This window comes from Cygnus olor, chromosome 1, assembly GCF_009769625.2.
Source record: "Cygnus olor isolate bCygOlo1 chromosome 1, bCygOlo1.pri.v2, whole genome shotgun sequence".
NCBI classification, from domain to species: Eukaryota; Metazoa; Chordata; class Aves; order Anseriformes; family Anatidae; genus Cygnus; species Cygnus olor.
The window spans coordinates 59861811-59888621 of record NC_049169.1 but is presented as its reverse complement, the minus strand read 5'-3'; the positions used below and the strand labels follow the sequence as shown (position 1 = coordinate 59888621).

Genomic DNA, 26811 nt, shown 5'->3' with positions numbered 1-26811 from the left:
CAAGAAGGGAAAAATAGCAACTAGCATGAATATTCACGCAAAGCTGTTGTTTTCTTAAGTAAACCTTAAGTCTGTATTTCATAAAGGCTGGATTAATATTGCCTTCCTAAGTGATATGGTAAGGATCAGCTGCCTTGTAAGAAGAAAATTTACTGTACCTTTAAGAATTGCTCATACAGTTGCTTAATGGTTTTCAGTCTCTGGCTTTGAACTATTCTTGCCTGTTGAAAAACTTTTTGTTGCTGACGAAACATATTCTGAAGCAAAAAATAATTAAAAAAAATCATGTTATTAGTTTACCAAAAGTGCTTTGACAGCAACACTGATGCCATTTGTCAGAATCAAAAATTCTGCCTTCACTGGCAGTCCGGGTCATACAATGTAGATCCCTGCCTGGTGAGGTATCCTTGTTCTCAGTAATAAAAGAAAGACTGAAGACTGGATTAAGCCCCGAGTCGTCCCCTGAGGTCCCTTCCAACCTGAACTATTCTCTCTGGGATCCTGAGGGCTGCTAGCCAACACAGTTGTTGTGTATCCCAGGGAAATGTGCTGACTAGGGAAAAGCACAACTTGCAAACATGCTGGGAGTACAGATACAGCAATAGCATGTGTTTACATTCCACTGTGTAGCTTCTATCACCTTTAGTCATCAAATTATCATGCATTTGTGATATAGAGGCATACATTTAAGCAGTGCATGCTTAAGGACAACTACTTTCCAGTATTTCTTAGTCTCCCTACCCAAAGTCTGCAGATGCACAGATTCAGCACATCTGGTTCTTCTCCATAACCATCTTGGCTTTTCTCAAGCCATGTTCTGGCTCAGGGCATCATTTACTCCCATCTATAAACTTGAAGTAAAGTACTGCACTCCTCTTCACTTTGAAATATATCCCTAAACTTAAACATTTATGGTTTAAGAACCACCAAACCTGAATTAAATTTTTAATCAAGATACACGTTTGTTTAAACTATATAAGGTATTTTTAACATTTCTGCACTTTTACATTGGTTGTCTAAACAACACTATTCTCTCCTTGTGATTATACTGTGAAACAATTCCTGTGCTGGAAACCCACCGCAAGTTTTTCTTCCTGTTCCTCTGCTTTCTGCACGTCTACATCCCATTGCTGAAATAAAGTCAGGAACTGCTGGGAGAAATCATGATTGAGCTTCTGCCTATAAACAGACACTAGCTGTAAGTATTACAAATGCTGTGAAGAAAGATAAGGTTCTGTGCACATGGAATAGAATAAAAGGAGTTGGCATAGATAAAGATGCTATTTTGAATCAAGTCCTAACCTACTGGATGTTTTGAAAAAATTAACATTCATACATATATTTTTCCTAAGTGAATGTAAATTGTGTACATATAAAGAGACAGCACTCTTATACAAAACTCAGGTTAAAAAATAATAACAAGACAACAAACAACTTTCTTCCTAACAGAGAATGTCAGCTTTTCTGAGGTTTACTGTGTTTTTTTTTAATTCCAGTACAGATCTTGGCTTTAACACAAGGTGTTTATAATGACAAATCGATCACGTCATTCATTAGTTCATTATGCTCTAGTTTCTCCGTGTACATTTACAAAGTTTCAAAATTATATATAAAACCAAAAATATATATAAAAACAAAAAGTTGCAAGCGTTGCAGACTTTCGGTTTTAGCTGTCTCCTTTTTCAATTTGCTCTGCTTTTAGTATCAGGTGTAGTAACTAAACCTTAAAAGGTAAGGAGGCATGTTATTAGTTGAGATGAATCTCATCTCCAATATGAAAATTATTTTCTTTCCTAACCAAAAGGTGTAAAACTTTTCCTAAGCAAATATCAGTTTTCAAATAGAAAGTTTGAAATTAAATGAGAGAAAAAAGTTTTGAAAGACAAAAATCACAGAAATCATTTTCTGTAACAACAACATTAAAAAAGAAAGAAGTGAAATCAGTTGTATAAGGTATTTACTCCCAAAATTCCAAACTTTAAACTTAATTCAAAAGAGAAAGTGTTATGCTAAAATGTTACTGACAGTTTAACCCAAGAGGACACAATTGGAGGCAGCAGAAAAGGGGACCGCAGTAGGTGTTTAACTACTAGATATACTACTGCTATTTAACAGCAAAAAGATGGATCAACTCTTAATGCTATGATGCAAAAAAGAATATGACTTCACAGGTTTAAAAAACAATGGTAAATGTTACCTTTGCTCCTGCTGTGTTTTCCAGACATGTTCAATCTTCTGGTTACTGGTTTTGAGTGAAGCTTTCGTATACATTTCTAATCTTTTCCTCTTAGCTAACAGAGCTTTGTTAATGTCAGCTAGAATTAAAGAATATTTAGAAATTAAGCATACCAAGATTTGTTGCGCGTTTTCTTAAAGATGCTGATGACCTTGTATGCTTTGGAAAAGCAAATGAGGTGTGTTCTAATAGGAAGAAGCTAATATGATCTGGGCTTCTAGCTGCCATGTAAAGAATCTTTCTCCACCTGGTGTTGGCACTGCTACAAGAGCTACTTCTCAAGGCCCCCCACAGACTCTATAGCTTACACCGGGCCTCTGGAGTTGCACCTGCTCATTGCCCAGCCCCACGGACTACTCCAGCAGCTGCTTTGAGTCCCACCTCTCCGAGGGTCCAGGCCTGACAGGACCCACCCTGATGTCACTCACCTTTAGCTTCTTTTACTCTGGTCAGGACAGGATAGGTACAGTGTCAAACTTGCTCTGAGCAGACACATACAGTGCACTGAAACCGTTTCATGGTTTCAATCCCGGGCAGCTGCAGTTCTTTCCCGTTTAAATCAGTTCCTTACACGCTGTATCCATCGTGTTCCCTAGTGATCCTTACAGTCTAACGTGCTTCTAACACATACAGTAAGCCCACACACATTTGAAACACTAGCAGCATTATCTAATCAGTTCACATTACGCATCTTCAGACGTAGTATTTGGACGTTTCACACTGTGAATTCTTCCTCATTCAAACCTAGGGACGTCTTGGCCAAACCTCGACTGAGTACAGACATCCTGCTCTTTTCTCTTGTACCTCATGATTTGTTAGTTGCACTATCAAAATCCTCATTTGTTTGGCTGCACAACTGCAGTACCAGCTCAGAGTTTCCAGGCCTTCAATTTACTTGTCTACGCTGACACTTTATGAATGTCATTTTCCTCTCAGAAAAGCACTAGCTCAACTGTTTTAAAAGTAATATTCATTCACATTTTGTAGATTTCAGAAATAAATTAGAGGTAGCATGGGATTACTATCACTGTCAATATATTGAATGACAAACTATTTCTCATACTTCAGAAAGACTCCTTAAGTACTTTTTAAGAAATATTTGGGTTAATGTCAGTTAGTATGTCTATTTCATTTTAATTTATATTTGGAGATTTAACAAACAAGTCACAGTTAGTTTAAGGTTAATACAGGAATTGCTTTCTCTTTCCATTGTAGGTTTCAGGAAACATCTGTCAAATCTGTCTCTAACTTGCTGAGGCATCTGCCTCTAATGCCAACCCTATTATTTTTGAGTAGAGAGCATCCTCTCTGTGTTTCATTTAATTTCCATCGTTCTTTTTTTAAGTCCTCAATAACAAGCAATCCCAGCTTTTTAAAATTAAACTTTGAAATTCTCCTCCTGTCTAGATTGCTAGATCTACAATAGCATACTAATACACACCTTAACTGTGAAAATTCTTAATTCGTGAACTAATAAATTCCTTGAACTCTTTCACCTTAAGCTTTACATGCAAACAATGACTGTGCACAGCATTTTCATACACATACAAGAATCAACCACCTATTGAGTAAGTAACACTGGCATTAAGATGTTTTCCCTTCTTTCCACTCCTTTTTGATGCTTTGTTCCACTATCTGTGAAGTGTATTACAAATTCTTTGCAGGTGAAATGTGCTTTTTCTCTAAGCTGTCAGCTATCTAGAATTCAGCTCGACACTTTGAATTTTAAGTAAAGCCATCTGAGGATTTCATTTCACGATGACTTAATTAAATCCAAGTAGGCAACGTGAATAAATCTCTCATCTCTAGATGACTGGCATTAGCCTCGTTGTTTGGCTCTGCTAGAAACTTTGTACTCTTCTTCCTGACTGCAGAAATTCTCATTTCTACAGATTCCCTATCCTCTGGATTCCTGAAGATGCAGAGTACAAGCTACTCTCTAGCTCAGTCTTTTCACAACTACAAGCTGCAGCTGTTCCTTACTGTGAATTTAATTTTTTTTTCCCTGTTTATCTGCTTATCTTCATATTTACATGCCCCTAATTTCTCACTCCTGTCTGGCACTCCCCAGTCTCTTTTGTTTAAATTGTAACAACTTATTTAAGTAAGAACAACAGCTTTCTAACTCACAGTCTCTTCTCTTTGCCATATAATTACCACCTCTTAAACTGCATCTTGAAGTGGAAACTGATAATCAAAAGCACTCATGCATCTTTCCCTTTTTCATGTATAATTAGTTTACACCAATACTTTTGTCTCTCTTTATATGCAGTTATTCCCTTATCTTCCTTCTCTTTCCGTCTGGTCCATTTAGATGTATTAAATATTAGCTCTTTTCTGAAAACTGACTGTAACCAATGCTACAAACACTGGCTATTTTATGCAAATCTCAAAAGTTATTTTATGATAATGGGTTACTGTCAATTCTGTATGTTAAATATTAGTTATTTTTCAACTTATTAGAATGTAAATGTACTTACCTCCAAATCTTTCCAGCATATTCTGTACTTCACCCCTAAAAAATATTGTTTACAAACTTTTTTTGACCATTTTTACTTGGGAATAAGACCAAATATGTATGCTTAAAACTAATTTTATTCACGTGCCTGATAGTTTAAGCAATGATAAAGCTGCTACTGTTTTACAAGATAAAAAATAACACTTACTCCTCTTCCCCTCCTACAAGAGTTCTCTTTTTAGACTAATTTCTTGATGTTCAAAAAGTTTACTACAATCTATTAAATTACTCCCCGATAAGAAAGCAGTATGAAGCCTTTAAAGGGTCCCGAATGAGTGAGGATGGTAAATAAAGTGGAACAAACCCCAAACAAAACAAGCATACTGACTAACTGAACTAAGCGTCTACTTAAGACTCACTTATTTTGAAAAAAGAGTTTCTAACCCTTACCCTACATCATCTGGAACCACATGAGTAGTCACCAAAGGTCTTTTCTTGCCATGCTTCTCCATTACTGGTGTTTCACCTTAATGTAAATTTCAGAAAGATTAACAAAAATATATTTTTATATTTTATATATATTTATATTTTGTGGGGACCATGGGAATTATGAGAAGTGTAACTATTTTTCTGTAACGGCACTTCTTTGAACGCATCTCAAGGGTCTCATCCATAACACATACAGCTCCTAAAATTTTGAATGTGAAGAGTTGACAGATGGTGATGAATTCTACAAGACTAGATATGAGTTGGCCCTGCCTTGAGTTCCTTGAGGGTGGTCTCAACCAGTTTTTCAGTCCACTACTACACAAATACCCCCAACTCACAATAAAACAACCATTAGAAAGCTAAAAATAATCTAAAAATTGAAAAAGCCCAACCTGCAAGAATTTAAATGTACTCTGACTGTTAAAGTAGCAAAACCACAGACAGATATCTATGTTCTTTCAAAATAAATTAATAAATCCTTGGTTGACAGATTTCCATTACTGAAGGGGAGGGTTGGCCTGGGGGGAATCAAGATTCTACCCAATTCAAGACAGAAACATAGGGTACCCAAAATATGAAACAATACAAATTTAACAAATAAAACTATGTACTGTTTCGAAACAGTATGCATTAGCGTACACAGCTATACAAGCTGTCCTGAAAACAACAGACATTTATATAGCATAAAGTTGCTCAGCTATCCTTACAGAAATTTGGTTGGCAGATTATATAAATAAAAAGTGAAAGAGATTCTCCCCAATTCCACATTTTGCAAACCCTCTCATTCAAGAAGTTGTAGGAATGTACGTTTTGATCCGTATAGTAAATAACATAAGTCTGATAGCCATTCCTATTTAAAGTTTAGAACACGCTGACTAGACTTGTCAGATGTTTCACAGAAAGCAGCATAACAAAACTCAGTGGAAATATTCCTGATGCTGGTTTTATTATTTACCCCCGCATTTCAGTATTTCATAGAAACAAAGTAAAGGATTTAATCTGGACAACTGAAGAAGAGGAGAAACAGAGAGAAACAAAGCCCAGACATGACTGCTGAAAGACAACATCCATCACTTGATGAATGAAAACTGTATTTTTAAGCTAAGTCCACTCTCCATGACACTCCCTCAAAATTAAACAAGAAGTCGTTGGTTGACTTCTATTCTTTTTCCTCAGTTGGCTCTCTCTCTTCCTTTCTTCTGTTCATTCTTCCTGAAGTATTCTTAAACCTCCCAGCATAAAACTCCTACTAACCTATCCGACCTCACACTCCACACAAGTGAGCAGGGCTTTTCTCTTCTGTCCTGATCCCACAGCATTATATGCAACCAGGTGATGGAAGAACATGGCATTAAAATAAGATAACAAAATAAGGTAACAAGATTCTACTCTATTGCAGGCGTTACCTGTAAGTTTGAGACCTAACTGGGTACTACACAGAGCTATTCTGATGTGTTCTCTTACCAATCAATCAACACCATGCACTAGGAGGCTGTCACAAACATTAGGAACCATGTTTGCTCAGGCACTCGCTAACACATGATATCTTCTCATCTATTCATAGTCGGAAATACTATAAACTTTTTTAAAAAAATAATAATAATGTAAGCACCTTCTCTAATATCTTCCTCTGATCCACTCAGCTCTTTTCTTTCCTCTGGAAAGCCATAGGGAGGTATCGCTTGATCCTCCTGTGCTGGTTTACCAGCTTTTCCTGAATGCTTTCTTCCCGATGGTGCCATAACGAGATTTTCTTCCTATTGAAATATAGCACTGAAACATAACTCCTTGCTTTAGCTGATGCAAATGTTAACATTTTTTTTCCAGAGGAACTCACCTCCTTATTTCTCCCTGCACAAAAAGACCTGAAAAAAGTATTAGTTGAGTGAGTCTCACGCGTGGGGTGTTTTACCAGGAGGACCCACCTGCTTCCACCACAGCTTTGGTGCCCTGGGAGGAAACCACAGCGGCCTCAAAGGCTGAGGGGCACGGCGGCGTCTCAGCCCCGGCCGTTACTTTCCACCCTGCCACCTTTCCCCATCGCCATCCCCATGCCACTGACGGGTCCCTTTCCGACTCCCTCTGCCTCACAAGGAGGGGACGCCCCGGCGGCAGGGATCACCTCACGCCCTCGCTCCCTCAGGCAAGGAGACAGACTGCTGAGCCTCGACCCCTCATCCCCGGGGCCGCAGACCCCCCGGCAACCGCCTTGCAGCCCCTCACGTTCCCCCCCCCAGGCCGATGGCGGCTGCTGCTGAGGCGCTGTCCCACCTCAGCGCCCCCTCCCCCACCCCGCTCACCAGAAAAGGGCGGGAAAAATGGGCGGGAAGGGGCAGGCGGCCGGGGCGGCTGCCATGGCTGCTGAGGCGGCGCTGAAGGTGGTGGGAGGTCGCCCACCTCCGGCCACCTTTCCTTTGGTTAGAAACGGCTTCCAGCTCCCCTTCAGGCAACAAAATGCCTGCTAAACAGTTTGTTGTGGTGTTTGTAGGCCAGGGTTTGACGGCTTGCGAAGATTTTTCAGTAAGTGAATGCAAACAGGCAGTAGTTCTCTAGCCAACTTAATTCAATGAATTTCATGCTTTCAGATTTTTCTACTGTTCTCACGTGATTTTCTGTCCTCCTAAATGATTTATTTTGCTCTTCACTTATGCATACTAAATACAAAATAAAAATAAAGAAAATCCTAGAAATATTTTGTCTCGTCCTTACCCCCAACAACTTAAGAAATCTTACCTGTTGTCATTTCCATAACTGAGTTTAAACTTTTTCCAAGCTTGTACTTACACTGGGCCTGGCTGGAGTAGAGTTAACTTCCTTCACAGCAGCCTGGATGGTGCTGTGTCAGGGCTTGGTGACCAAAGCAGCGCTGGTAACACAGGGATGCTTCAGCTGAGCAGTGCTTGCAGAGTACGCAGGCCTCCTGTTTCCCACTGTGCCCCCACAGCAAGGAGACACAGCTGACTCGAAGAGTTATCCCATGCCCAGTAACATCGTGCTCTGCAATAACAGCTTAGGGTTTAGTCTTTTCAAGGCAGCTGATCCTCAGTGGCTGGGGCTGCCTGTTGGAGTTGATGAGCAAACCCCTTCAGCTGCAGTTTGTGTTTTTATCCCCACAAACCCTTCACATATTCATGTCTTTCTCTTGACCCACAAGTTTTTCTTCCTTTTACTCTTCTAGTTCTCTCCTGCATTCCTGCTGGAGGCAGAGCAAGAATCTGGGGGTGTGATTTGTTGCTAGCTGGGGTTAACCCACTGCAACCCTCTTCACCTATTATCTTGCTTTGCCTACTTGTTTTCTTTTTCCATCTAATATGCTCACAAATTTTAGCTGTGATTTTCAGTGGATACCTGTCAGAAGGTTTATCCAACATCTTTAAGCCATTTTTGCTTTAGTTAAATGAAATGCTATATCTCTACTTTCAAATTTTGCTTAAACGAAAAGGTCTTGCCTGACCTACGTATGCAAACTATTTTATTTGTACATCACTTCATCAAGAAGACTGCCTTAAAATTTCAACTCTTTTTTCCCCCAATTATTTTGATTAGAATGGCAAATATATTTTTTTAAAAATCCTAATAAAATTTGAATATCACTAATAATATTTTAAAGTGAAAGTATCAAAGCTTTCTTGTATTTCTTGAAAGGTCTCATTTTTTGCTAGTCTGAAGTAGAATCACAGAATCATCTAGATTAGAAAAGACCTTCAAAATCACAAAGTCCAACCATCAACCTGACCTACTGAGTCCCATCACTAAACCATGTCCCTTAGTGCCGTGCCCACATTTCTTAAGTACCTCCAGGGATGGGGACTCCACCACTTCCCTGGGCAGTCCATTTCAACGCTTAAACACCCTCTAAATAAAGAGATTCTTCCTAAAGTGCAGTCTAAACCTCCCCTGACACAACTTGAGGCCATTTTTCCTCTCATCCTATCACTTGTTACCTGAGAAAATAGACCGACACCCACCTTGCTGCAGCCTCCTTTCAGGTAATTGTAGAGTGACGAGGTCTCCCCTCTGCCTCCTCTTCCTCCAGACTAAATAACCCCCTCATAATGCCTGTTTTCCAGTCCCTTGGCCAGCTGTGAATTAAACTATGTATTTATATTCTATGTTCCAGCATTATATATAAGGTTATATTTCATGCTAGCAATGTACAAGTGTGCTTGCATCTTTACAATGCTCAAAAAATTGATTCTACTTTGAGAATCCATTCATGCATCAAATATTAAAATTATTACTGATGGACATTTAAGAAAATAAGAACTTGTAACACAAGGCTTTATAAGCATTAATGGCTAATTTATCAAAATGAGTGAATTTGTCTACTTTAAAACAGAAACAGACAAACCTTTTACCATAGTTTAGTTGATTTCAAAGCAAACCGAGTATTTTACAATACATGTGCACATTTTGTACATCTGATTACAAAAAAAACACCAATGCATTCTTTGAATACTGCTAGTACAATGAAGATAAGCCACTGAAAATTTGTGCTTGAATACATACGGTATCTTTTCCCACATAAAATCATACTAGTCTGATGTCTCAAGACAAATACAGGGCCAAATCCCATGAAATTTAAAAACACAAAAGCTTCATTTGTCAGTATAAATTTTGTTTTCTGAAGTGAAACATTGCTCCCATTCATTGCTACATTAAAACAGTTTGTTAACCATTCATATAGAGAGGCACTTTTGCTTTTATATTTACAATGCTTGTAAAATGTTATACCTTAATCATTTTCATTTGATTAGAACCCTCTCTTTGTAATCAAGAAACAACAACATTGTATTCTTTGGAATATAATACATCAGATAAGATATAAAGTAACTTCAAAATAATAATTAATTGTTCTGTTATTGTATATTTTAATTAGATTGCATTTATTCCAAATCCCAATTAAATACTACAAATAATGTTGTGAATTGTCACTGTGCTTTAAAGAATGCCAACATCATTAAGGGTAGACTAAAGGTAAATGACAAGTTACATAATTCCCTTCGTTTTCCCATAGGGCTGAAAAAAAAAAAAGCAGCAATGACAGAAATTTGCAAAATGTTTTGGAATGCAAGATCAAGGACCTGTTGAGCTCATCCCAAACAACTTTGCCTTCTAACATTATATCTAGTTGGCAACATACACTGCAATAAATGCAGCTACATTTCTTTAGGTAACCCTTTTTATAAAAAAGGATAACATGGCCATGAACTAACATTTGTAAAGTAAGATCAGTTGAAATCTGCCTATGTACAGGTTTCCTGCAATGTTTGTTTTGCTTCCTGTCACAGCTGCAGCAGCTTGTATATCATAGAGTACTGCAGAGATCGTAACTGTAGATGCATGATTTTTTTTCTTCATATCACCTTAGTTAAATATCAAACCATAAAAGACACTTATGAAAGAGAGATTTTGAATGCTTATCACATCTTGAGGTAGACTGATCTCCAAAATAAAGCTCTTCTACACTTTTATTCGTTCATGACCATCTTCCTTTTGGATCCTTCTCCTTGGAAAAATCTTTCGTTTAAGTGCAATTAGCTGAGAAGAGGAAAGAAAATACAATATTTAGTTCTCTGCTGGGCTAGACATGTGCAGCTGGTCAGCCTTTCATCCTAGAAAACACAAACTGTACCGTCCATGGTAATTCAGTCAGTACTGTCCATTCTTTTTTTTTCCCCCACTGCACAGGAAGAAAGTTATTCAAATGCATCTATTAGGCATAGACACTTGCACTGTACTTCTCAATAACCAGAATACAAGCAGAAAGTGAAAGATATGGTATACCTATATTCTGATTATTTTAAAGTTAATTTGTGTGTGTAATATAAAACCAGACTACATTATGTTTCTGAAAGGTCAATGCAAAGCTGGCAGTATTTACATACCTAGCTGTCCTACTGACCTGAATACCCCCTTCCAAAATAAAATTACTATGCAGGGGGAGTTTTTAATGTATGCAGAAGGCTGAAAATTAAGGGAAAGATTCATGCAAAAAGTTACAGGCGGAGGAAAAAAAAATTTCAAAAGCCAACCTTTTAAGAATTACACCCTCTTCATCAGACCACGGAAAGGGTTACTTAAGGCCCCAACCTGCAAAGAATTACCCATATGATTTGTTCCATTGGCTCCCTCCATGTTTAGCAGGATTAATCACGTTCAAGAAAACCATTTTATGCTTGCAGAATGAAAGTTTTTTCTTTGTGTCTGATTCAAAGCATTTTGAATTCAATAGGAGTCCTTGCTGTTACTTAGGAATTAGATTTGTATTAGGCACCTAAAATACCTTACTCAGGACTAAAGTGTTGATATTACTCAAGTTTTCTTCCTATTGGCTTACTTTGCACTATCAACAACGCATGTTAATAGACCAAGACTTTCAGAAACAATTACTGAATTTGAAGTTCCAAATTTAGCACATTTATGATGTTTTTGACCATCACAAAACAGCTGACAAGGGAACACAACTCTCCTCCCCACAGGTATGAATATTTTCCAGGAATTTCAACATGACAACTTAAAAATTGAAGCAACCTAACCAGTAGTCATGTATCATCCTTATTTCTTTCATGAAGGAAAAAGCCTAGCTATTCTATTAAAAATCTGTTTTATATTAACTTGAAGGTAAAACAGCGTATTAAATGTTATAGATTTGATAATATTTTTACCTGTTCAGCAAAAAATGAGATGACTGTAAATACAATAAGTGTTACTAGAACGCAGTGGGTCCAGAATTTGAGCTTGTCTCTGTATGCCCTCCTGCAGAAAGATGGAAACAAAAAGACAATTGCATATATTATAAATCAGATATAAATTTTAAAGATTTTCCATGAAATAGACAAAGAAAATAAATATGGGTAATTTCTCTCGTGTTATAAAAAGCAAAACACTTATTTATTGTATATAGCTCAAGCTCTGCGTATTTCATGACTCCCTTTGCTTTCAGTGTAATCTTGAACCTACTGTTAGCCTTGAGCTATTATGGGTGTTGGTTACGTTGGAACCAATGCAAAAACCGAAATTGAATACAAGATAAAGGTGGAAAACTCATCTGAAGCTAAAAATGGATTTCCACCAGCATTTCAGCATGCTTTAAACCAATCCGGTAGAAATCTGCTTTGACCGCAAACAAGTCAAAATACACTGTTCTTGTGAAGCTAACAACATCCCAGTGGTTGTCCTCAAAAACAGAGCCAACGATATGTCTACAGCACCAGCCCAAGTTTCTACAGCTAACTGCTGAAGTCAGTTTGCCCCCACTCCCCGTGCCACTGCTACTGTAGGGCTTGTAGCACTACAATCTGCACCCACTCTCGTCACCTACAATCCTTCTGATTCCTTCTACAGTTCCTCTAATATTTTCTCTTCTGTCATGAACAGTTATTTCCCATAATTTGCTGATCAGGAACAAAATTACTGTCTTGTCTCATTTTTATCACTACACCTGCCAACCTTTTGCTCGTATTCTATAATCAACTTTCCCAATTTCTAAGTGAAAATATTATTTATGAAATGGCAAGAGAAAAATGCACATTATGTAAAAATGTGAAAGAGGCAAACGTATCTTCTGTGATAATTATCCAGCTGATTATTTCTGCCAACATCTCTCACTAAAGTCACTTAGTGAGAAGTGGTACCACCAGAATTTATGTTGCCTCTTTGCAATACACATTTCAATTATTATTTAAAAAATTAAAAAAGCCCAAAGTCCTGATTGTTCTTATTAAAAAAAATAATAAAAGTAAAAAACCCACACCTTTTTATTTGAAATAAGTTAGGGATAATCGAAGAAATGTTAAAGACTCGGAAAAACATGAAAACACCAATCCTGCAAAAATTAAATTTTAGTCCATTTAAATCTTTTCACATCATCTTCATCTGTAACTCCTTCATGACAATACTGGGAAAAAAAGGGCTTGTACCACTATGTTCCATAATAATATGCCAGTACAATAGAATAACTTGAAGAGAACCTATGTAGCATACCATTCTTGGAGCTCATGCATGTGAAGGAAACGATTCCGATATTCTCTTGGCAGTTCAAATTGGGAAGGTATAGGAAACATTGATTCATAAAAATCCCTAAGCACTGCTTTCACTGTCTGTGCATCCTTATGATTGTGATCAATATTGTCATTTAGGCAAACAAACTTTCTAGAAAAGAAAAATGCTTTGTTAGCATATTTCCTTTAATAATATGCCAAAGGTGTTAGCAAACCAAGAACACAAACAGAAAACTTTTAAACAAAATTGATGAGTATCCTTTTAAAACCAAATTGATACATTTGATACTGTTAACTACATTCTTTATTACTGCATTATTTTAAGTTAATTTGGTTTCAATTCAGAGGGCACCAAGGCTGATAGTGAATCAAAACCTCTGAGGAATGAAGTAACAAGCTATGGGTCTCTCTCTTCTACTTATATTTAACGCTGCCATCTAATGGGCACTAATACGCATCATCCCAAAACCTACCACTAGATACTGACAGAAAATTAGAAGGCCAGGATTATGATTTCAATAAGGGCTTTGTAGTTTTAAATAAGTTATCATGAGTAAAGTTCCTTAAATAACAAGATGAGTTTCACTGTAGAAGGTAAACATAGAATATATACTAAATTGTTAATATTTTACTATATTCTTCAGAGAAACGTATCATAAAAATTATTAGAAGACTTTACAGAAGACAAAAGTTTTGTCCCTAGGTTTTAAGTTACTGAGAACACAATATAAATGGGTATATCACAGACCCAAAACTGACCTCATGTAATAAGCCAAAACACAGACAACAAGAACCTGGATAGTATTTATATGGAAATCACTGTGACCAAATAAACATGCTCCAAATAATGCCTCCTGGAGAGTAATTTCTCACAAAATAAACTCACAAGTATTTAAGTTACTGAAAATTACTGAAACTAAAGCAGCAGCTAGTATGCTAGACTGCTATGTCCCCTTGGCTGCTCTGACCAAGTGCTTGCTGACAAAAATTCCCTTTCCCACATATGGACAAGGTTATGTGCTTTATTTATATTGTGAGATACAAGACCTTTACATTTTCCCTAGAGGGTGAAATAATATCTGATGACATATGCCTTGTAATTGCTAACCTTTGTAAAGAAGTGGTTCTGGTCAGCTGCATTCTCTATAGCATGGTGTGCCCTTTCAAAGGGCAGAGCAAAGTTCAGGCTTCCTCCATGAAGCTGGAAATAAGTAGAACTCTGCAACATAAGAATTTGCCTACAGAGGGCATTACCGTTTTTCCTCAGACTGTAATGAATCTGGCACAATTGGTAACCCTGCTTTAGACAATTACACGCAGGGAACAGTCATTCATTCAAATTGCCACATATGAGAAAAACAAAATATGCCTCCCCTCTTCAAAGAATAGCCAGCTATATCTATGCTATCAAGTAGCTATGCTATGCAGAGCATCTGGTTATGGCAACCAGATGTCTACGCTATACGTGTTTTGAGAGTTTACTCTGGACTATCCCTGCCTGGTTCCCGTGGACTGGCAGCTCATTAGCCCCAGGAATGCAGTAGCTGCACTTCTGAGTCTGCTCTCAGAATCGGGTATCAGCTTCTCCACTACGATGTAAAGAAACGAGAGGACTAACCTCCAGCTTTGGATCATTTCTCATCAAATATAAAAAAAAAAAATTAATACCTCTTGTGACATTGTAACAGAGCACAAAAGCAGGGTGGATATGCAAAACAGATTTTGCGATAAAAAAGTCCATGCTTAAGTTTTATTTTTAAATTGCTGCATAAAGCAGATCAAAATTTTTCTCTCCTTTAAAATAAAATTGCCTGCGATATAAACTATATAAACTCTAGAACGACAAAATGAAATCCTCAGAAATAGTTGAAGTTTTTCAATACAACTTCAAAGGTTTTAGACATATAAAAATATAATAGAAATCAATTAAATAACCCCCAGCATAAAAGAGAAAACAGTCACTTCTGTTAAACAGAAAACAATGAGAAGTATTTTGATTAGAATTGATCTTGCTCTGTAACACAGTATAGAAATACACTGCAATAAATGACTTACAATACACAAACATATTAAACAGTTGAAGCAGAAAATGAAAACAAATCTCAAAACGTTATACAAATCCAGAAATAGGATACCTGGGATTTTTTCGTATGTCATCCAGCTGACCAACTACATGAGACACATTTGTGCGAATCATTTTGAAGGCAATTTCCTCTTCTCCCATGATTTCAAACCTTATTATAAAAAAATAGTATTTATACATTAGTAAAACAGCCTATAGTCAGGTTCAATAAGTATTAATATTTTAAGAACTTATTTCTAATCTGACTGTCCAAACCATTAGAATTTGACATTTGATTTGTGTTTACATTTTTCAGCTAATGCTCTTGCACAGAGCCACTGTCCAATAGATTTGTTAGTAGCCTATTCTAGACTGAACAATTTTAATGCACACTTAATAAATGAATACTTTTGTCATAGGAATAATAATGAATCTGAAGGTAGACATTACACTAATTTCCTTATTAAAAAAAAATTTACAACTGCAATTTAAAATTACACTACAGACATGAGAAAATACATTATTTTCCAATCACTGGCCCCAGAAAAACCTTAAAGTTACAAAAGCATATATAAAACTACAATCTTAAATACAAATGCAAGCCTTCCTCACCCACCTACCTACTCACTGACCAACTTACAGACAGAACAATGAGCTGTATACGAAATGCAGAAATATTGCATCTCTGAAGGATGTCCCCAGTGCATTTACCCCCTATTTAGGGGTCTTACTAGAGGTACCATACTTATTTTTCATGTGGAGGTGTACATGCACCTGTCACATCTTTATGTTCATACAAGAAAATATATTGCCTGTTTGTGAAGTCTCATGTGAGAAAGAATTCTAGTTATAAAGCTCACCAAGTTAATAATGCAATTATTTAATATTAAAGCTTAAGAACCACATGTACCTTAAGCTGATTTATATCATTAAGCACAGCAAATCCTTACACCCACCTCAACATTTTTCAATCTCATTTGTTGTATCAGCTTTTCAGTTTCATTGTAAACTCTCCCGGGAAGGGAATTATTTAGAAAGCATACAGCACAGCTTGAGGTACTGTGAATGAGTGTGTAACAGTGCCACAAAGCTGCCCTAAGCAGCACCTGTAGCCTTCCTTCACCCTACAGAACTACTTGACTTTGTAATCACTCCTGGGGCAAAACCACATGCTTCAGAGGAGCCCTACCACTCTGCCCATCCAACACTGCTGGTGAGGCAATGGACAGGAGACAGCTATCAGCTCCATGCCAGCAAACAGCCTCAACATCATGTCATCGGTTTGCAGTTTTCAGAGAGCACAGATCTGCCTGAACCTACATCTCAGGAAGATCTGCTCAAATACAATTATTCAAACAAACCTAAGTCAAGTCATGGTTTGTCCTGCTCTTTCCAAAAGGGGATGGGAATCATTTTGTTTTGCCCCTGTCCCAACCTGTCACTTCTCTACCTTGCAAGAGAAGTACAAGGCAGTTAGAGAAAAAACGCTTTCTTTTTTTTAAAACAACAACAACAAAAAAAAAAATCTAAACCACTTCTGTAGAGGAAAGGAGGACGAAGCAGATTTACAACTTACAATTTCTAAGTATGGGAAACTTTTTCACTCTTCTATGCTGCTCTAACTGCCCTCACTAAATGTATATAGTTGATTAATATAGTTATTATTATAGTTTGTTATAGCTGTCTAAAGATAGTCCAGCTTCTTACTGTTGTACTACAGAGTTGGGATCTGGCCCAAGGTTTAGCATGGAAATCTTTAGTCTACTAAAGCTACGGAAAAAAAAAAAACAAACACAATCTTACACAATGAAAGAGACACGAATAGTTAACAGTATGCTTCTCCAGTTCCACTGTTAAACCTTAGCCCACTTTATTTTAGCGTACCATCTTTGGTCATCTATGTATTCACACCTTTTCCTATTGCTCTATGAAAGTTGCTTTTCACAGGACTGTAACATACCTATATTTGTTTTTGTCCTTGTATGCCTTACGAATTCTGTCAGTCACAGGTTTGCAATTAGTTACTAGGTTTTTAGTTACTGGAGGCTGGAAAGAAAACATTGTTTAGATTATAATTTAATGAAGAATAGAATCTGTTATAAAGGAATACACTGTAGAAAATTTATACCACAGCTATGAAGACCTGCATATTGCTTTTCATTCCAGGAGAATAAAGCATATTGTTTCTTCATTATCTTTTGGAGTAAACAATACTTATATATACCAATATTGAAAAATATATGAAAAATACACTTCTTTTTGGCAAAAGTATTGCAACTTCTAGATTTCATCCTCAGTACAATATTCATAAATTGTAGCTCATTTGACAGCTGTTTTAACATTCTTCTGGTGGAAGTCACCACTAACACTGGCCAGGCATACTCCACAGAACAGATGATACACATTAGCCTTATTTATATCATTACCTATGTTGAAACAATTCTGGGAAATAAAAATCCATGTTCTCAAGGGATATTTCTATGGTACTAGATTCAGTCCTATAAATTTATCTGTTGCAGACAACAGGAAGAAAAAATTGTGCTTGTGTTTAGCACAGGGGTCTAATTTTGTGACTATTTGAACTGATAAAATTAGTATATTAGACATTAGCGCTTAAATGAGTAATATTTTATTAACTCGACAAGAAGATTTAATCTGACATTGTTCCCAGAGACTTATTTTTAACCCTGTCCTAAAACAAATTCACGGCAACCATCCTTTATTAATACTCTTTAAAGTTTTCACTTCAGAGAATTTTTCAAACTGAATTGAGAGTCATAAAGAGGTAAAATGAAGTAAGGTTGTACTGGATGTAATGTCCTCAGATTATACAAAATTTCAAAATCCACACTTTAATTTTTTCAAATCAGACTGTCAGAATGGTTTTACATAGAGTTTTGCTGAAATGTAGACTTAGGGGCAGGATAGGTGTCCAGTGTAATAAAAAACAATAAGCGTAGCATATATCAATAGTCAACAATCCATATACATTTACCTACACTAACACTGTAAATCTCTGCACTCTGGTTTGCACGATGGGGATTGACAATGCTCTTTTACTACCCAACAGCTCATGACCCGTACTGACCAATTTTTTATTTTTTTCCCCCCTTTGGTACAGTATTGGTTTTAACCAATAAAATATCAGGTCATCAATTTAGCAAAGTTCATACACAAATCTTTTCAGAAGCATGGACTGATGCAGGAATTCAATTTTATTTGCGAAAGAAATTTAGGAATCTAGAATATTTAGATCTGACATTAATACCTAAATTCCCACAGATTTCAGTGAGAATTTAACAAGCAAAATAGGAATTAAGGACATAAATTCTTAATGAACATCTAGTCCTAAGCCTTCCATTTTTGAAAGTTAAAAGGAATTACTCAGAAGCCTTTGAATTAAGACGACTGACTTTGAAGATATTGATGATATTTATTTTAATGCATAGAATATCATTCAAGCAGATTTATCAGGAAGTTCTAATTAGAGACGTATTGGGCATGGTATCTTTTGGGTTCACACTAGTGCATTTTCTTAACAAGGATGACTTTTTATATCCCATATATAATAAAATTCTAAAGCTCAGCTTTTCCCTGTGGTAAATTTTAATAGCTTTAAAAGTTAGCAAGTAGATTGTAGAATTTTCATATTTAATACATTTATTTCATGTATACACAAGTAGAAATTTTTGTGAATACTTTCCTTCTAGAAATCAAACCAACATTTCAATCATAGTAAATACATGTTCAGGAAAGAAATCATCCACCTTTTAGGACCAATGTTCCTTACCAGATTGGGATCATAATATGCTTCCTGAGTTGGTGGAATAACATGGATCCGAGTGATGTTGGCAGGAAGAGATTTTGAGCAATTTATTAGCATTTGTTCTAGACCTGTCAAATCCTATCAGGAAGGAAAGAAAAAAAAAAAGATTGTTTTCTCATTAACATAGTTCTAAAAATCCAGGGTTCACATATTTAATGTTATATGCGTAAGAAGTTTCTATATTACTGTAAAAAAAAGAAGACATTCATGTCTTCAGTTCAGTAACTTAAAGTCAGTGGGAATCTCCATATGCTTAAAGTGAAGCAAATACTTGGCTGAAGTGAGACCACATAAAGCGTGACTTGTCATTTTCATTTGAAAATTGAAAACACATCTCTACTGATGATGTAAGTAGAGTACAGAATTCCCGGACCAGAAGTGACGTTTTAAATCCCAGATCAAACAAAAACAAAAAAACGAACTGAAAGGACAGGAAGATTTTCTGATTAAGGTACAGGCCAGGAACACCTGAAAGCAAAGCTGTGTTCCAGCTATGCCAGTGATTTTGTGTGTCATTTCAAGAATATTATTTTATTGGTTTGAGCCCTGAGGTACAATTCCCTCTCTACTAACTGTTTGTAAGAGCACAAGTCCTACCAAAACCATGTCCTCTGCTTATCAGGTTCCTAGAAAACCAGGAACGTGAATCTTTGTGTATGGTCATAGTATTTATGGGTATCACTTCTTTGCTGACCTTTTTCTTATTACTTTCTTTAGGGTACAAGTTCTTCAGTCAACAACAGTCTTTTACGATGTGCAAGAACAAGAGTAAGCACAACAGTGTCTTTTACCAGTGAATATCATTTCTAACGAATTCACACCAAGTACTTTCTTGAGATCAGATACCAGTGATACATTTTTCTGATGCTGTTAGAACTCAGCGTAATTGTTGAGTCCATATAAGAACAATAAAGAAGTAGAACACAATGTTAAATTCTCCAGCTAGAATTGACAAGTGTTATAGATGTTGAAGCAAAGATAAATAAAGATTTGATTCATTTTAATGTAACAGATGTGGACTTTAGGACCAAAGTTACTCTAGAAGTTATTGCTGAGGAAAGTACCTGCAAACTTAATGGCAGTTCGTGGATTCTTGTGGCCAATGTTCGAATCTCTCGGTCAGACAAAATGCCTGACTGGTCTGTATCAACCTCATCGAAGATCTGAGAGATGTTCAGTGGCTGGACTGCACTCATAAGATAGTAGAAATATGAAAAAGCAAACTGCATATCTTCTGAGTGCCGCACTTTGTGAAATGACGTCTTGTCAAACTCCTCAGGAAACCTACATAAAAGCATACGTTAATTTAGTACTCCAGCTTCTAGTAAAACATTGCTTACTTGAAAACAAACTCTCACCTGAATTTTTAAAGGTCCTCCTTACTTTAGCAGCACTATCATGTTGTAATAAATTCCCCATTTTCCTTTTCAAAATATAATTTCAATGAGTAGCCATCAACGCATTGGAAATAGCTATAACAAAGCTTTACCAGAAAGATAGAATTACCTACAGTTTTACATTATTTCAAAGACAGACATACTCACATATCCTGTAGCTCTTGCATAACAGTGCGGTCAATCATGTGAGGCATATGAGCAGGGACTTTCCGAGATGTAAATCCAAATTTACTGTTTAAAAGCTTATTTACATATCGAAGGGAATCAGCAAATGTATCTTTCAGCTGCCTTCCAAGATGTTTACCATCAGTAAAGTATGACATTTCTTTGAGTAATGACTCTTCTTCCTAAATAGCAAGACAAGCATACATTAAGGTTACATTATCAAAAAATATTAAATAAATAGGAAAACTGACATTTCAGGCAGGTAGCAGCTCTTTTTTTAAATAGGTAAAAACGTAAAGAGAAGTTTTGAATACTGTTCTTGATGTTCGTTTGATGCGTCTTTAAAAATAAGAGGAGAGAAAAGGAAGGTAACTTCATCCTTAAAAATTATATGCTCTGAAGAATAGTGGTCTACAAGAAAAACTTCCTTAATATTTTTCTTGTGACACCTCACGCACTCAACAGTAACTGTTTGCTATCAGATATTCGTAATATTGCTTGTTTTTATTTATTTTTTCCTGATTACTCATCCACATTTCATAACTGAAATCTTAGATAAACAGAAAGAGGTAATAGCACCTTTGCTATTAGGAGTAGTGCAAAACAGTTGTACCAACTGAAGCATAGTCTTTATCTTCTTTTATAGAAGTTTTCAAAAAATCCTCCAAAATGCTTTGGCTAGAAGCTTCCTACATGTTTTCTTGACATGGTCTGGATATTCAGTGTTGTTGGCAGCCTTTCAATTTAACTTTTAGAGCTTGAATACTTACCACTATACATATGAATATTTTTACAATTTATATATAGTGTATCCACATTTGTATAAATGCATCCAAAACAAAATCTAATCTCTTTTGCAATACTGTATATGTGAATAATATCACTGCATCAACATACACTGAATAAGAAGCGAATCTGACTTCAAAAAAAACACTCTGCAGAACAGGAATAGAAATGTCTATTCAGCTTTCATCACCTAGCTAAGAGAGGCCCAAATCAAACAGATTAGATTTTATGTAAAAACTCAGAGCTTTCAAAAAATCTCAGCATTTACATCAAAGGCAAGATGCATTCTAAATTTACAAATAATATTAAGAGTATTCCACAATATGCAGAAAGATGCAATTATTCCACTAAGCAGTGACGTTAAGATACTCACATCAAGAAGGTCCTGGAAATACTTCTTTTTCTCCCATGGCAAAAAGCCTTGGTAACTTCCAGCATAAGACTGTAATTTTCTTCCCACTAACCCCTCCCTTCCATTTGTATCCAACTGTACATGCCCTTTTCTGCCCTCCATTCCCTCTGTATCTTCTCCAGCCTCAGAATTCCCAATATTTTTTGACTGACGTGTTTCCCTTAACATGATGGAATTCAATATTTTTTCTTGAGATTCATTTTCATTTCCCATGGGCTGGATCCCATTTCTCTGGGCTGGATGCGTGGATTTAGGCTTCATTTTGGAAATAGGTTTATTTGTATTCATTGCCGCATCAGTCCTTTTTGTTCCGGTAAGTCTTGAAGGAACTTCCCCATTTGCTTTTATTGCTGTTTCTGTTTTGCTATTGTTTACGTCTTCATGAGGCTTCTGCCAGCCGGTTTTATTTTTCTGATCTTGTGAATTATAATGCACACCATTCTTTTCCAGACCTACAATCTTCTTTACTGTAGTTAAGAACTGATAAGGTCTCAGGAGAGCAGCCTTGGATAGGTTAAATCCCTTCTGAGTGATATCACCATTTGCTAGTTTTAAATCCAGGTTCTGCAGTGCTATCTGAACGTTTTCAGGAAGGAGAGACATATTTACCGATGGTATTATGATCTCTTCATGGAAACTCCCTCCTGTTTCATTTCGACGTCTCCTGACTCTTGGAAAGCGTTTTTCTTCAGGAATATCTTCAAATATCAATTCAGCTTCTGGTATTGAAGTTGGAGTTTTAAACTCAGAGTTGGATTTTTGCGTTGAACTTGTGTTCAGTTTTGGCTCCTCTCTAGTATCGACTTCAATAGCTACCTGCATTTTAAACTCTTCATCATTTTTATTTAGAAATGTAAGATTAAAATAGATCACAGTTGTATTCATGCCACTGTGCATTATGAGGTGGATAGTCTTCCATTTGTTCGCAACTGAAGCATGCCGAATAATTGGATTATCGCTATATGAACCCTCAATTCCTTTCTTGGCTATTTCGCTGAAGCTGAAATAGGGCAGACATTCACCTTTTGGAATAACATAGTAGGTCTGATTAAGCTGAAGTGTCACCTTGTACATCTCTTCAAAGTGATCTGGGAAAAAAAATGTGAATTTTCAGTGTGAGATTTTTTCTGTATTTTTAAATAGTAATATATCCAGCAAGATTCACAATTTTAGCAGTGAGACTACGTTGTGAAAGAACACTTACTGTAGCTTCCAATCTCTTACTCACCTATCTTAAATAACACATTATTAGAATATACTCAGAATTATAAATCTGACGTACATTCCAATGGTAATTCTAAAAAAAAACACTGTAATTTATCACTCCTACCTACAGAGCTTAAGTTGCTTATTATCACACCTCACTTAAAATTATGTGTCGTAACTAACAAGCTCATACTACATTTTTGCCACATTGTAGTAGAATCACATTACAGGAGTTAGATTTCACTACTAGATTGAATCTTGATTTGGAATTTCTAAAACTTCTCGCTCCCACAGCAGAAGACAGATCTGTCAGCTATTGTGAGAACAAAGCCTCACTGCCAGCAATGCATTTTTTTGACCCGAGAAGTAGGGAAGTCTCTACTTTTTCAAGCAGGCCAAATTATCCCATTTCTTTTCCTTTATCTATACCAAACAGAACTCTCAATCTTTCCATTCACTCCTGCTAGCCTTTCATATCAAAATAAAATTCTGACATCTCAACCTCCAATTTCTCCATGTTTTCTTTGTTCTACCTGCTCTGCCTCTATACCTCTTGCTCTACAGTTTCCATGCTTTCTTCACTACAATTCTTGCAATTCTGTATCTTCCATTCTTCAGAAAAATAGGTATGTTAGACTGCGCTGGGAATCTTCTAATATTAGCACACAATAAAAGATGACTCTCCTTTTTAAATGCAGTGAGGTTCAAATGCCCATCTTCAACCCAGTTGCTCGCTCCACTGGGCTAGCACAATTAAAGGATGAAAGCCTCTGTAGCCAGCAGCACACAAGGAAAACACATTTAGGTAACTCACACTCCTCAGCAGAACCCACAGCTGACTACAAGTAGCCTTTGGCAAGAGTACAGAGCCAGACTTGAACTTACACCCTCAGCATCACATAGGTCCTTTAATTTATTAATCACTACTAACATCATCAAATCAGCTGTTCTCCTTTGGAGAACATCTGTTTGCATAGCTGAAATGTAATTTCTGCATTTAAAGTGTAAGCCTCTTGGGTAATGAATTTGATGCTTGCTGCTCCATAAAACATCAAGCACTCCACCCGTGCTTGGCAAATACAGATTTTATTAACTAAAGCAGCACACAAAAAAATGACTTAGGTTTGGATCAGTGAATAAAGGAAGTGCCTGTCTTTTTCCTTCAGCTACTAGCAGCAATTTTTCATGACACTGCAGGGCTCTTAGAACTACTGGAGAATAATGATGAACCAAAAAAGGTATGACAATGCAAGAAAAATTCAACAGAACATTTATCAACCATGCATTTTACATACCTTGCCCACAGTCACCAGCATCAAATCCACAGGAGAGAACGTTGCAGGCCTGATCACAGAATTTGTCTGCTAGCCAGGAATTAGCACAACCTTGGTTACAATATGAAACACCACTTATTCCTGCACCAAATTGCCATGGTGGTCCATTCCCTATACCTCCAACTGCACCACCACCAGCAACATAGCGACTACCCCCACTGTTACCTAAAGGGAGAGAAAAGAAAAACAAAAACGACCAGTCATTTGAAATTCACATTTCTGAGGAAAGGTACATTTTAAGCCACAGCCCTAAATCTCGGCTGAGAAGAGTCAGCAGAATTTTATTTACCAACAGTAAAATTAAAACAAGGCAACTAACTAGCTCCCTGAGAGCTACTGTAAAATGTATAGCATACAAAATCTCACTGCAGAATATTGCAAACCAACTTAAAAATGCAACAAAAACTGCAACATATTTTATCTTAACTTCAACAACATAGGCAGAAAACTGTTTTACCTCTCTTGCATTCTTGACTTTACAGTCCCCTAGAGCAGTACGTCACTTTCCCAATCCAGAAGCACCACTTCATTTTCCTAACCTACGGTTCTGAAAATTCAATTTAGGAACTAATGGTGCATCTTTGCTATGAGGTTAGACTGCTCTGTTCTTGCGCTGAAGTGTTCACTCACCTTCTCTGCATGCTGCAACCATTTGCTAATGTTAGCATCCATACAGTGTACAGGAAGTCAAATCTAGCTTAAAAGTAACCCAAATTCTCTCCTCTGTCCACCCTGAAAGAATAACCATTCAATCAAGGTGATGGAAACATGCGATAGGGTTGGTAGGGCTGCCCATTTTGCCACTAGTGTGGTCTTTGTTGCATTCATAAATTCAGTTTTGAATCTGACACTAAGACAACATGGTTGACTATTCCTATCTTGTTTGCCATCAATACTTGTTTCTACAGGTAAAAGAAAATCGTCTTGCTTATATCTATTTCCCTTGATTTTCACTGAAATCATAACATCAGTCCCTTCTCACCAGAAGGGGCATGCAAAGTTAGCACCAATAATAAGGCAACAATTGGGCAGAGTAACTGAAATCTCTGGAAGATGAGAAAACAATGCAAGTGTTCTTCAGAAAAATAATAGATCCTCAGTGAGCACAAGTCTTGACAGCAATAAAAATATTTTCATATCTTCATTGCTTTGAATGCACGCGGAAAATAGCCTTCTGTTAGAAGTGTTCCCCCCCACCCAACACACACACAGGTCGTTCTTAGACCAGAAATATGTGGAAAAAATGACACTGAGATTTAAGAATCTCTACATAGCATACACTGTTTTAAGAATACAGTCCATCTTCTAATCCTCTTCATTCATTTCTGGATAAAAGCCTAAAAAAACCAGCCTTCTCAGGAAATGAAGTGTGCCCAAATGCAGACCATTTCTGGTTTGCAGAAGCTTATTTGTTCCCACTTCACACTTCCTTTACAGGAACTATTGTTCAAGGATAAAAAGCAAGGAAGGAGGCAGCCCTGAACCTCGTAACAGCCACAGGTTTCCCTTCCATGGCAAGGTCTGGTGAACAGGCATTTCAACCACAGCTATATGTTCTCCTAAAACTAGTGCACCTACAAGGCAGACATTTGTCTGTGGCCAACTGAAGTTTAAAAAAGAGAGGTAGAAAGGAAACACGTAAGCAAAGTTACCCAGTGTTGGCATTAAGGAGATACAAGACATGAAAATAGATCAAAAGATGGAAAAGAAGTGGAACACAGACTAGAGTTAGAGGGGACACAAAATCTACTTAGAGTATGTTTGAGCAAGTGAAATCTAGGAGCAGAGCATATACAGACAGCCTCCTCCACGAAGGGAAAGTGGGGCAGAACTTGGAAAATTAACCAGTATCATAAAGCCTTGCAAATAAACTTTCCAGCAAGTTCTCTGGTCAGACATTTAAATGCAAATTCAGCTTAAAATTTAACCTTAATATGAAGCAAGGAATACTTAAAAAGTGGCAAGTGAAAGGAGACATCAGACCTGTACCACTGTACAAGACACTACCACCGCATCCACAGAAATTTTTAACATGCAATACTAATTACCTCAGATACTGTTATTCCAGTCATATTTCTTAGTTGTTCTACCTATACCTCTTTACTTACTTGTTTTGTTATCTGAATGACAGATTTAGTCCAAGAATAAAAGAAGGACTGAAGTTCCCCTGAAAGTGCAATATTATTTGGACTTTGAGGTTCAAAAATTTTCCTGTCATGTAGTCAAATTTGGTACCCAAAGGAAGATTTTATTGTACCCTACTATTTGCCGTCATTTCCCATGGAAATTTACAGCTTGAAGGAAATAATTTTTTAATATGTAAGATGAATCTTTCCCCCCCCGCCATTGACGAAGGCAAATTTTGTAGTTACAGGAGAATTATAAATTACAGAATTATAACAAGAAACAAGTCAGTTCATTTTTGTCTAAATTTAAC

The 26811-nt window shown here is 36.8% G+C and overlaps 2 protein-coding genes and 1 long non-coding RNA gene across 10 annotated transcripts in view; 1 reads left to right on the top strand and 2 right to left on the bottom strand.

Annotated features, from left to right (window-relative positions):
- Positions 1 to 9332, bottom strand: part of SYCP3 (synaptonemal complex protein 3) — a 15448-nt gene extending 6116 nt beyond the window's left edge. Inside the window, exons 1-8 of one of the 7 annotated variants that reach the window (XM_040544936.1) lie at positions 7306 to 7846; positions 7021 to 7048; positions 6796 to 6940; positions 5145 to 5220; positions 4717 to 4751; positions 2198 to 2315; positions 1080 to 1179; positions 159 to 257 (exon numbers count right to left, since the gene is read on the bottom strand). In XM_040544936.1, the coding sequence (XP_040400870.1) occupies positions 159 to 257; positions 1080 to 1179; positions 2198 to 2315; positions 4717 to 4751; positions 5145 to 5220; positions 6796 to 6925 (558 nt within the window). In that variant the 5' untranslated portion in view covers positions 6926 to 6940; positions 7021 to 7048; positions 7306 to 7846. Of the gene's footprint in view, positions 1 to 158; positions 258 to 1079; positions 1180 to 2197; positions 2316 to 4716; positions 4752 to 5144; positions 5221 to 6795; positions 6941 to 7020; positions 7858 to 7916 lie in introns of those variants that run through there. The other 6 variants (XM_040544935.1, XM_040544939.1, XM_040544934.1 and 3 more) reach the window with 6 other exon arrangements.
- On the top strand, positions 1080 to 26811 carry LOC121063948. The gene is made up of 4 exons (XR_005816239.1): positions 1080 to 1198; positions 19792 to 19867; positions 24207 to 24278; positions 25346 to 26811. It is a non-coding gene; the product is annotated as an uncharacterized LOC121063948 (long non-coding RNA).
- GNPTAB (N-acetylglucosamine-1-phosphate transferase subunits alpha and beta) overlaps positions 9469 to 26811 on the bottom strand; it is a 44466-nt gene continuing 27123 nt past the window's right edge. Inside the window, exons 12-22 of one of the 2 annotated variants that reach the window (XM_040544929.1) lie at positions 24336 to 24539; positions 21796 to 22922; positions 20619 to 20818; positions 20139 to 20358; positions 19039 to 19152; positions 17209 to 17294; positions 15322 to 15420; positions 13170 to 13337; positions 11852 to 11942; positions 11219 to 11276; positions 10549 to 10724 (exon numbers count right to left, since the gene is read on the bottom strand). In XM_040544929.1, coding sequence (XP_040400863.1) covers positions 11229 to 11276; positions 11852 to 11942; positions 13170 to 13337; positions 15322 to 15420; positions 17209 to 17294; positions 19039 to 19152; positions 20139 to 20358; positions 20619 to 20818; positions 21796 to 22922; positions 24336 to 24539 — 2357 coding nt within the window. In that variant the 3' untranslated portion in view covers positions 10549 to 10724; positions 11219 to 11228. Of the gene's footprint in view, positions 10725 to 11218; positions 11277 to 11851; positions 11943 to 13169; positions 13338 to 15321; positions 15421 to 17208; positions 17295 to 19038; positions 19153 to 20138; positions 20359 to 20618; positions 20819 to 21795; positions 22923 to 24335; positions 24540 to 26811 lie in introns of both variants that reach the window. The other variant, XM_040544928.1, reaches the window with a different exon arrangement.